The 12,509-nt window shown below is 45.6% G+C and overlaps 1 protein-coding gene across 3 annotated transcripts in view; it reads right to left on the minus strand.

Annotated features, from left to right (window-relative positions):
- The window catches only part of cntln (centlein, centrosomal protein), a 97,817-nt gene that overhangs the window by 16,204 nt on the left and 69,104 nt on the right, over positions 1-12,509 (minus strand). For all 3 annotated transcript variants that reach the window (XM_062995473.1, XM_062995474.1, XM_062995472.1), the window contains 6 exons: positions 10,242-10,317; positions 9,308-9,398; positions 8,067-8,275; positions 4,238-4,429; positions 1,951-2,048; positions 159-285 (listed from right to left, as the gene is read on the minus strand). In XM_062995473.1, the coding sequence (XP_062851543.1) occupies positions 159-285; positions 1,951-2,048; positions 4,238-4,429; positions 8,067-8,275; positions 9,308-9,398; positions 10,242-10,317 (793 nt within the window). The remainder of the gene's footprint in view (positions 1-158; positions 286-1,950; positions 2,049-4,237; positions 4,430-8,066; positions 8,276-9,307; positions 9,399-10,241; positions 10,318-12,509) is intronic.

Raw genomic sequence — 12,509 nt, forward strand, 5'->3', positions numbered from 1 at the left:
CGGATGTGGTTTGGGACGCAGCCGGGGAAGCGTAGAAAGAAATCAGTGGACGGGAGGGGAGAGAGAAGAACGCGGCTGCATCAGAGCCCAACAGAAAGAGGAACTGAAGCAAACGGTAAGTCCAGTTCTAGAACTTGGGGGGTGTGGGGGGGGGGTACCTTCTTCTCCAGGTCGTCGATGAGTGAGCGATTATTCCGGTCTGAATCCTGCAGGATCTTCATCCTACTGCGCAGATCCTCCACCAACTGTCTCTTCATCGTCACATCTCGCTCACAGTGGCTCACCCTGCGCGCACACACACACACACACACACGCTGTGAAAAAGTAAGTGCACCCCCCCTCACCGGCCTGGTCCGCTCTTGACTTGCTGAGATCGTGTGGGTTCCTGCTTGCGGCTGCAGTCGCGGCCTCTGCTGGCTGGTCGATGCAACTGCACGAGGTAAACGTGATGGTCTGCAGCTCTCCTCGGTCAGTCAGGGAATTGGATACGCAGCAGTGCATGGAACGCCGTGACTTCAGTCCAGGAAACAAGCGGTTCGTTTAATATAGCGACTCGAAAGCGCTCAGGTGACGTACGCTGACATCTCGGGCTCATGAGGTCGAATCTCAGCTCCGCTATTAGCCGTCCGGGCGCCAACACAGACACGTGATTGGCTGTGTGTCTGTAAGGGGCGGGACAACAACTGAACATGGATTCCTCATTCCTGCTGCAGATACGCCCTCTGCTGGCTGCTAAACTAAGTGAGGTGGTCAGACCAATCAGGCTTGGTTTTACTCAGCTAACTTATGACTACCAGACAGGCTCGGGAAGGCCCATGGTTAGGGGGTCTCAGGTTCGAATCTCAGTGCTTTTCCCCCCCTCAATGCAGTCGTATCCAATTCCCCGATGGTATTCCATGTCTACTACTGCAGACCTCCACCCTGACCGAGGAGGGTTGTGACTAACACACACCCCCTCGACACGTGTGCAGCACCGACCGCTTCTTTTCACCTGCACCAGGGTTCATACGGAGATCCGTATCGCGCGCGGAGAGCCACGCACCGATCTCCGTTATCCTCCTTCTCTGTGCAGCACCATCCATCAGCCAGCAGAGGGCGTAACTGCAGCAGGAATGAGGAATCCCCGTTCAGCTGTTGTCCCGCCCTTACAGACACACAGCCAATCGTGTGTCTGTGTAGGCGCCCGGACGGCTGATAGCAGAGCTGAGATTCGAACTGGAGATCGTAGCGTGACGTAGAGTGCTTTTTAAAAACTAATCGTGACCTGGCGCATGCAGTTGCATCGACCAGCCAGCAGAGGCCGCAACTGCAGCAGCAATTAAAAACCCACAAAATCTCCGCAACTCAAACGCTCAGCTGTGTCTGTATGGTCATCCGGCCGGTCGATAGCACAGCTGAGATTCACACTAGAGCCCTCCAGCGACACAGCACATTCATTTATGGGTCTGAATATGAGTTCAAGGGTTTATTTGCACAGGCTGGCATTAAGGTGGAGGTGGTCCTGCTATACGTGTGTGTGTGTGTGTGTGTGTGTGTGTGTTAATGAGCGGTAGGTAAATGTCCTGTCCTCCTCCGAGAGAGATCCAGGAGCCCAGAGCAAACACGCAGAATAAATGTGAGGCGTCTTATTGCAGTGACATTAACCGAAATGAGAGTGTGTGTCCAGGGAACCGCACACACACACACACAGACACACACACACTAATGAGAAAGGTGTGTATGGAAAGGCGGTGTGTTCTGCTGACTGCTACACTTCGCTCGGCCTGTACGCGTCTCCACAGCGTTAATGCTAAAGTAAAGAGAGATTTCTTATACATTTACTCTGGTCAATAAAGTAATAAAAGATAAAGGATCAGACGACAGAACTGACAGATGTTCCTGATGTTCCTGTGTAGCAGGTTGAGGAACTTGAGAGGAGAACCGTCGTGGTGAGAACGAGGAGGTACGTACTTCTCCTGCAGCTCTTTGAGGCGCTGGTCCCTGTCGTGCAGCTCCGTCTTGAGGCCCTTAATCACCGAGTTCTGACGGGTCACCTCCGCACTGGAGCTCTGAGAGAGAGGAATTAATCAGAGGGGTGTCCAGATACTTCCGGCTATAGTGTGTGCGTGTGTGTGAGTATGTGTGTTGTTTATAGTGTGTGTGTGAGTATGTGTGTTGTTTATGTGTAAGTGTGTGTGTTTATAAGTGTGTGTGTGTGTGTGTGTGTGTGTGTGAGTATGTGTGTTGTTTATGTGTAAGTGTGTGTGTTTATAAGTGTGTGTGTGTGTGTGTGAGTATGTGTGTGTGTGAGTATGTGTGTTGTTTATGTGTAAGTGTGTGTGTTTATAAGTGTGTGTGTGTGTGTGTGTGTGTGAGTATGTGTGTGTGTGAGTATGTGTGTTGTTTATGTGTAAGTGTGTGTGCGTGTGAGTATGTGTGTGTGTGAGTATGTGTGTTGTTTATGTGTAAGTGTGTGTGTTTATAAGTGTGTGTGTGTGTGTGTGTGTGTGAGTATGTGTGTGTGTGAGTATGTGTGTTGTTTATGTGTAAGTGTGTGTGTTTATAAGTGTGTGTGTGTGTGTGTGTGTGAGTATGTGTGTTGTTTATGTGTAAGTGTGTGTGTTTATAAGTGTGTGTGTGAGTATGTGTGTTGTTTATGTGTAAGTGTGTGTGTTTATAAGTGTGTGTGTGTGTGTGTGTGTGAGTATGTGTGTGTGTGAGTATGTGTGTTGTTTATGTGTAAGTGTGTGTGTTTATAAGTGTGTGTGTGTGTGTGTGAGTATGTGTGTGTGTGAGTATGTGTGTTGTTTATGTGTAAGTGTGTGTGTTTATAAGTGTGTGTGTGTGTGTGTGAGTATGTGTGTGTGTGAGTATGTGTGTTGTTTATGTGTAAGTGTGTGTGTTTATAAGTGTGTGTGTGTGCGTGTGTGTGTGAGTATGTGTGTGTGTGAGTATGTGTGTTGTTTATGTGTAAGTGTGTGTGCGTGTGAGTATGTGTGTGTGTGAGTATGTGTGTTGTTTATGTGTAAGTGTGTGTGTTTATAAGTGTGTGTGTGTGTGTGTGTGTGTGTGTGAGTATGTGTGTGTGTGAGTATGTGTGTTGTTTATGTGTAAGTGTGTGTGTTTATAAGTGTGTGTGTGTGTGTGTGTGTGAGTATGTGTGTTGTTTATGTGTAAGTGTGTGTGTTTATAAGTGTGTGTGTGAGTATGTGTGTTGTTTATGTGTAAGTGTGTGTGTTTATAAGTGTGTGTGTGTGTGTGTGTGTGTGAGTATGTGTGTGTGTGAGTATGTGTGTTGTTTATGTGTAAGTGTGTGTGTTTATAAGTGTGTGTGTGTGTGTGTGAGTATGTGTGTTGTTTATGTGTAAGTGTGTGTGTTTATAAGTGTGTGTGTGTGAGTATGTGTGTGTGTGAGTATGTGTGTTGTTTATGTGTAAGTGTGTGTGTTTATAAGTGTGTGTGTGTGTGTGTGTGTGTGTGTGTGAGTATGTGTGTTGTTTATGTGTAAGTGTGTGTGTTTATAAGTGTGTGTGTGTGTGAGTATGTGTGTTGTTTATGTGTAAGTGTGTGTGTTTATAAGTGTGTGTGTGTGAGTATGTGTGTGTGTGAGTATGTGTGTTGTTTATGTGTAAGTGTGTGTGTTTATAAGTGTGTGTGTGTGTGTGTGCGTGTGAGTATGTGTGTGTGTGAGTATGTGTGTTGTTTATGTGTAAGTGTGTGTGTTTATAAGTGTGTGTGTGTGTGTGTGTGTGTGTGTGAGTATGTGTGTGTGTGAGTATGTGTGTGTGAGAGTGTGTGTGTTTATGAGTGTGTGTATGTAAGTGTGAGAGTGTGTGTGTGTGTGAGATAGTGTATGTGTGTGAATGTGAGTGAGTGTGTGTGTATTATATGTACTGTGTGTGTGTGTGTGTGTTGTGAGTATGTGTGTGTATGTAAGTGTGAGTGTGTGTGTATTATATGTACTGTGTGTGTGTGTGTGTGTGTGTGTTGTGAGTATGTGTGTGTATGTAAGTGTGAGTGTGTGTGTGCATGTGTGTGCGAGAGAGAGTGTATGTGTGTAAATGTGAGTGAGTGTGTGTATTACATGTATTGTGTGTGTGTGGTGTGTGTGTTGTGAGTATGTGTGTGTGAGAGTGTGTGTGTGCGAGAGAGAGTGTATGTGTGCGAATGTGAGCGTGTATTATATGTATTGTGTGTGTGTGTATATACTGTATATGAGTGTGTGTGTGTGTGTGTGTGAGAGTGTGTGTGTGTGTACCTTCAGTTTGCTGTTTAGCTGTTTGATCTCAGTCTCCAGGGTGCTGATAGTCGAGAGGGCGTGGTCTGGTACAGGTGGGGTAATAAGAGGCTGAGGATGCTCTGGAGGGGGGCGGGGCTTCCTCCACTGCTCTAACTCCGCCTCCATCACCGCCTTCTGCTGCTGCAGGACCGCCAAATCACACGCCTGCTTCTGCACACGCGCACACACACACACACACACACACACACACACATAGAGGCACAATCACACACACACACACATGGATACACACACACATTTACACGAACATACACACACACACGCACACATTCACACAAACATGTACGGTGGGGGAAATAAGTATTTGATCCCCTGCTGATTTTGTAACTTTACCCCCTTACAAAGACTTGAACAGTCTATAATTTTTATGGAAGGTTTATTTTAACAGCGAGAGACAGAATATCAACAAAAACTCCAGAAAAAAAACATTAAATAAAAGTTATAAATTAATTTGTATTTAATTAAGGGAAATAAGTATTTGATCCCCTACCAACCAGCAAGAATTCTGACCCCCACAGACCGGTTATGTGCCCATGAGGCTACAAATTAGTCCTGTCCCTGTATAAAAGACTCCTGTCACAGAATCAGTTTCTTCCGTTCAAATCTCTCGACCACCATGGGCAAGACCAAAGAGCTATCAAAGGACGTCAGGGACGAGATTGTAGACCTGCACAAGGCTGGAATGGGCTACAAGACCATCAGCAAGAAGCTTGGTGAGAAAGAGACCACTGTTGGTGCGATCATTCGAAAATGGAAGAAATACAAGATCACAGTCAATCACCCTCACTCTGGAGCTCCGTGCAAGATCTCACCTGGTGGGGTAAGAATGATTCTGAGAAAGGTGAGGTCAGTCCAGAATTACACGGGAGGAGCTTGTCAATGATCTCAAGGGAGCTGGGAGCACAGTCACCAAGAAAACCATTAGTAACACACTTCGCCGTAATGGATTGAGATCCTGCAGTGCCCGCAAAGTCCCTCTGCTCAAGAAGGCTCATGTACAGGCCCGTCTGAAGTTTACCAGTGAACACCTGAATGATTCAGAGAAAGCTTGGGAGAATGTGATATGGTCAGATGAGACCAAAATTGAGCTCTTTGGCATCAACTCCACTCGCCGTGTTTGGAGGCAGAGAAATGCCCGGTGGGGATGGTGTTCTTGGGGTCATATCCAGAATTTCTCTGCTCCCTTGAGATCATTGACGAGCTCCTCCCGTGTAATTCTGGACTGACCTCACCTTTCTCAGAATCATTCTTACCCCACCAGGTGAGATCTTGCACGGAGCTCCAGAGTGAGGGTGATTGATTGTGATCTTGTATTTCTTCCATTTTCGAATGATCGCACCAACAGTGGTCTCTTTCTCACCAAGCTTCTTGCTGATGGTCTTGTAGCCCATTCCAGCCTTGTGTAGGTCTACAATCTTGTCCCTGACGTCCTTTGATAGCTCTTTGGTCTTGCCCATGGTGGTGGAGAGATTTGAACGGAAGAAACTGATTCTGTGACAGGAGTCTTTTATACAGGGACAGGACTAATTTGTAGCCTCATGGGCACATAACCGGTCTGTGGGGGTCAGAATTCTTGCTGGTTGGTAGGGGATCAAATACTTATTTCCCTTAATTAAATACAAATTAATTTATAACTTTTATTTAATGTTTTTTTTCTGGATTTTTTGTTGATATTCTGTCTCTCTCTGTTAAAATAAACCTTCCATAAAAATTATAGACTGTTCAAGTCTTTGTAAGGGGGTAAACTTACAAAATCAGCAGGGGATCAAATACTTATTTCCCCCACTGTATATATACACACACACACAGTGGTTAGAGAAAACTGAAGAAATAAAGACAAAGCTGTGTGTGGAGTGGATTGAGTTCTGTGCTGTGGTGTAAAGCACACTACATCTAGACTCCGGAGCAGTGGAGGACGGGTCATTGAAGGTTTACAGTGATGAATCAGTCTGGGCTCAGCTGATGCCTGAATAAACAGAACAGACCGTAAAGTGCGGTGGAGGAGGAATCCATGTTTGGACCCCTGAGATCCAATACAGACTTAGTAGCAACACACTGGGGAAGGCCCTTTCCTGTTTCAGTATAAAGTAGACACAGATATTAGACAGTGACATACCCCGGCGTTGAGTGTCCACAAACTTTTGGTATAAAGTGCACCTCCAGGTAAGGTTCGTATCTTATATGGCCAAAAGTATGTGGACGCCTGAACACGAGCTTGCTGGATGTTTTATTCCAAATTGATGTGCCACGCCCATGACAGGTACTAACAGGTGCAACTCTGTGTTAACAGTTTAGGGAAGGCCCTGTGCACGGCCCATGTGTCGAGCCGGGCGTTCTCGTTTAACCCGAGTGTGTTCCGTCTTTGATCTGCTATAAGTGGCAGTACATAAAAGGCTTAAGGGTGTGTGTGTGTGTGTGTGTGTGTGTGTGTGTTACAGCCATGTGATGTGTCACCAGGGTAAGTCGTAGGCAGTGAAGGAATTAGCGCGGTTTAGCAGTAGTGTGTGTGTGCACGTGTGTGTGTGTGTGTGTGTGTGTGTGTGTAATCCCTCACTAATCCAGATCCTCCCCAAAAGAACCCGCGGAGACGCTAATACGCCGCCGTGTTCAGCGGCAGATTAACATGTACGAGCGACACTCATGCACAAATCACACACTCGTTATCCAGCCTGAGCGTGTGTGTGCGTGTGCGTGTGTGTGTGTGTGTGTGTGTGTGTGCGCGCGCGCGCGCGCGCATCAGGCTTAAAACGAAGCTTTAGGAATCAGAAACATGTGGACTGTACTGGAGAGTCAGGTACCTGCCCGAAACTGCACAGATGAGAGTAAATAAGAGCTGAATGTTGGGTAAAACTGCTGTCCATATATTTATGACACAGACTCGGACCTATAAAGGAACTCGAGTTTATAAAACGTTAAAAATTAACAGTGTGTCCCAAATATTTTATAAGCTGCACCTGACATAGGAAAGGTGAGCAGTTAAGGTAAAGTGCTAGTAATCAAAAGGTTGCTGGTTCAAGCCCCACGTCTGCCAGGTTGCCATTGTTGGGCCCTTGAGCGAGCTCCGCCCCGCCCACTCCTCTCTACCCTGCACGTGAATCCCAAAATATCAGCAAGTGGGGCGTCGGGTCAGGGGCTTCAGGGCTCGACCCCTACTGTCCTACCTCAACCACATTAATACTAGAGTGTACACACACACACACACACACACACACACACACACACACACACACTATATGGCCAAAAGTATTGGGACACCTGACCATGAGCTACTTCTGATCACCCTCCAGCTTCCACAGGACTTTAAAGTGTGTCTGTGTGTGGGAATTTGTGCCCAAGCTGTTGAGTGGGGCTGAGCTCAGGGCTCTGTGCAGGACCCAGGAAAGAGCCTTCCCTAAACTGTTGTTGGTCACCTGTTGGACCCCTGAGCAAGCCTGTATGCTCTGTATATGCACATAACAGTAATACATTCATTTAGGAGCAACAACAGCTCATCAGCTTTGACTAGAGCAGTCACTACCGGGTTCCAAACCACCTCAGGAAGCATCGTCGGCACCAGACGAGTTCTACAGAAGTCTCATTGATCGAGTCAAACCAAGAAGACTGAGATCAATGTGTACAACGTCACGACGGGAGTGGTATAAAGCACACAACTACTGGACTCTGAAGTAGAGATTCTGAAGCGAGTTTCAAAGACACCAGGAAAGCTGCACCTGGATGAGGCTGTGAAGTACGGTGGAGGTGGTTCTTATTTACTGGTCTGTCATCAGGTGATCAGGTGAGACGTTACCTGTGCGAGCTGTCTGCTGGCCTGCAGCGAGTGTTTCAGGGTCTCCACCTCACTCTGCCGTTTGTCCTGCTCCTCCTGCGCCGCCCTGCTGGCTGACTGCAGTACTGCGAGCTGCCGCTGTAAGCACGCCAGCCTCTGGTTCAGCGCCGCGCTCACCCGCCGCCTCTTCATCCTCCTCATCTTCCTCATCGCCGCTTCCTCACAGCTCCCTGTGGAGGGGATTTAACACCACAACCTTCAGGATGGGTGGAGCTAAAACTGTTGTTAGGATTAGCTCCACCCACTTTTAACTTCGAAAGAGGAATTCTAGTGGAGATAGACAGACAGATATATAGATAGATGAACAGACAGACAGATAGACAGATAGATATTATAAACTGACAGATAAAAAGACAGACAGATAGATAGATGACTATTTAGACAGACAGATAGATAGACTGACAACTAGATATCTAGATAGACAGACAGACAGATAGACAGATGGATAGATAGACAGCTATATAGACAGAGACAGATAGACAGTTATATAGACAGACAGATATACAGATAGACCAACAGCTATATAGATAGACAGATATGCAGACAGACAGACAGACAGACAGACAGACAGACAGACAAAAAGAAAGGCAGACAGACAGCCAGATAGACATATAGATAGACGGATGGACAAATAGATAGACAGACAGAAAGATGGATAGATAGACAGCTATATAGACAAATAGAAAGCTATATAGACAGACAGATATATAGATAGAGAGATATGCAGATAGACAGACAGATATACAGACAGACAGATAGACAAATAGAAAGGCAGACAGACAGTCAGATAGACAGATATACAGACAGACAGACAGACGGACAAATAGATAGACAGACAGAAAGACAGATAGACAGATATATAGACAGACAGATATACAGATAGACCAACAGCTATATAGATAGATAGAGATGCAAATATGCAGACAGATATACAGATAGACAGACAGATATATAGACAGACAGTCGGATATACAGATAGACAGCCAGATATATAGACAAATAGAAAGGTAAACAGACAGATAGACAGACAGACAGATAGATAGTTAGACTGATAAATAGTTAAACAGATATATAGACAGACAGACAGATTAATAGACAGATAAACAGACAGACAGACAGATAGTTAGATGTCTGTATACTTCTGACACAGCTTTTGGTGAACACATTTCTCTCTGATATGAAACAGGAAGTGACGGGTGTACCTGTACCGGCGGGCGCTCCGCTCCGAGGTCCTGCAGCAGGTGGATTATCTGTGACGGCGCCTCTCTGAGGGATCGCTCCGAACCTGGAGCCCTGCGGGGGGGGGGGGGGACAGGACACGTTAATCCGGGGGAACGGAGAGTGACGCGCCCTGACAGCGTGACACGCCGACGCGTTTGTAGTCACATCAAAGCCGAGCGGGATCGGGGGGTTAGCGGGGTTTGATCGGCGCCACGCCCGCGCGGGCGGGTTTGATCAGAGAGGAACCGGGAGAACCTCCGGCACATCTGAGAGAGGAACTGACAGCTCGGGGTTTAGGAACCTGAACACAACACTTCCGCTACAAGAACACGCTGGGTGACGGTGGTGGGATCAGTAGATTAGTCCGGGCCCCTGGGGGCCTGCAAGGTTCGGTGCCCAAGGAAGCACTCGCAGGCTGATCACAATCATTTATTCAACCAATCAGATCAATTCTTCTTTCATTACTGATTCTTTATGTGTACCTCACGTTGCCAGAAGTATGTGGACACCAGCGTCTTGCGGTATCTCATCTTATTGAAACTTCTTCATCTTTGAGGCTATAACAGCCTCCACTCTTCTGGGAAGCAGCTTTTGAAATTGGCACCCGTTCCTAAAGTCAGCGCTGCTTCCAATTCATCCCAAAGGCCACTAGTATTCCCCCATATTAACCCATGAAGTTCACATGCAGTTCCACTTAAAACCGACAGAGGCCGCTAATTTTCCAATTTAACGACCTCACTTTGTTCACAGTCATGCAGGAGATGGAAAAGGCCTTCCCTAAACTGTCACCAAAAGGTTAGAAGCGTCTAATTATTTATTTCATTTCACAGGCTGAAACACCAGAGCTCAATCGAAGTTGAAGTAGTGTCCAGATACTTCTGGCTATATAGTGTATAAAAGGCTACAGGAGCTGACCTGAGATTTGTTGGTAGAGGGGCGAGGCTGAGCGGGGCGTCGGCTCTCCAGACTGTCCGAGAAATCCTCGTTTTCACTGTGAAGGAAGTAAAAAACCACTTAAGGATCACAGTTCCACACTGATACAGTCCTGGAGGGCTTGAACCAGCCACCTTCCGATTGCATTTTACATTTTACAGCATTCAGCCGACACTTTAATCCAAACCCTGCTGTGGAGGGGATTTAACACCACAACCTTCAGAATGGGTGGAGCTTAAACTATAGTTAGGATTAGCTCCACCTACTTTTAACTTCAAAAGAGGAATTCTAGTGGAGAGAGAGAGATAGACAGATAAATAGATCGACAGACAGACAGATAAGATAGATATAAAGAAAGACAAAGACAGACAGATATATAGATAGATAGATGGACAGACAGACAGACAAATAAAATAGATATACAGACATATAGAAAGACAGACACATATATAGATAGATATATATAAATAGACAGACAGATAAATATACAGATAGACAGACAGATAAATATACAGATAGACGGACAGAAAGAGAGACAGACAGATATATAGATAGATGGACAGACAGACACAAGATAGATATACAGAAAGACAGACAGACATATAGATAGACAGATAAACAGACCAATATATAGATAGATAGATAGACAGGCAGACAGACAGATAGATATACAGACAAACAAATAGACAGACAGATATATAGACAGCTATACAGATAGATAGACAGATAGACAGATATACAGACAGATATATAGACAGATATATAGACAGATAGACAGACATATATATAGACAGATATATAGATAGATGGATGGACAGACAGACAGACATAAGATAGATATACAGACAGATAGAAAGACAGACAGACAGACATATAGATAAACAGACCAATATATAGATAGATAGACAGACAGACATGTGGATAGACAAACAGACAGATATATAGATATAAACAGACAAACAGATAGACATACATACAGATAAATAGATAGACAGCTATATAGACAGATAGACAGAAGGATAGACAGACAGATAGATATACAGACAAACAGATAGATAGACAGACAGACATGTGGATAGACAGACAGACAGATATATAGATATAAACAGACAAACAGATAGACAGACAGACAGATATATAGATATAAACAGACAAACAGATAGACATACATACAGATAAATAGATAGACAGATAGACAGACTGATATCCCGCCCCCCCCCCCCCCCCCCGGTCCTGGGACACTCAGTTCTTCACCACATGTTGATCTGTGAGATCTACAGACGGTTCCTTGGACTCCACGGTTCGGGTTTGGTGTAAACTGGGGAACTTCAGTTCAGATGCAGCAGGTGGATTGAATTGAGTTGTAGTTTCGTCTCAGGGATCATTAGAGCGACCCGGATGCACCTGAGCACACCCGAGTCCCACAACTACGAGTGTGTGTGAACACCTTTCCACTATACAGTCATTATGTTGGGGAAGGGCGGGGCTTCATCACTAAGAGGAGCAGAGACAGGTTCAGGAAGTGAGTGAATAAAGTATTCAGAGTTTGTACTGAAGTGACGAGCTGAGCGAGGGGCGAGAGGAGGGCGAGAGGAGGGCGAGAGGGGGGCGAGAGGGGGGCGAGAGGGGGTCTCAGTCCTCCGCCGGGGGGCTACGGCATGCAAATGAGGCCGAAAATTAAATCAACCTGCCAAAATGTTCGTGTTTTGGGGCAGAACGACGACGGCGTGGGGACGAGAGGCAGGAGGCAGCGGCGGAGGGGTTTACTGTCTGGCACCGGATCAATTCCACATGCAAATCCAGGGCGAACGAGAGAGAGAGAGAGAGAGAATGAGAAAATGTGAGAAAGAGAATAAGAACGAGAGGGAGAATAAGACAGAGAGAGAAGGAAAGTGAAAGAAAAAGAGAGAATAAGAGAGAGAATGAGAAAATGTGAGAGAGAATATGAGAAAATGAGAGAATGAGAGAGAGAATATGAGAAAATGAGAGACAGCATAAGAGAGAAAATGTGACAGAATGAAAGAGAGAATGTGAGTAGAGAATAAGACAGAGAGAGAAGGAAAGTGAGAGAAAAAGAACGAGAGATAATAAGAGAATGAGAAAATGTGAGAGATAGAATGAGAATGAGAGAGAAAAAATATGAGAGAGAATGTGAAGAGAATAAGAGAGAGAAATTGTGAGAGAGAATAAGACAGAGAGAAGGAAAGTGAGAGAGAAAAAGATAATGAGAGAGAGAATATGAGAGAAAAT

This window comes from Trichomycterus rosablanca, chromosome 5, assembly GCF_030014385.1.
Source record: "Trichomycterus rosablanca isolate fTriRos1 chromosome 5, fTriRos1.hap1, whole genome shotgun sequence".
In the NCBI taxonomy this organism is placed as follows: domain Eukaryota; kingdom Metazoa; phylum Chordata; class Actinopteri; order Siluriformes; family Trichomycteridae; genus Trichomycterus; species Trichomycterus rosablanca.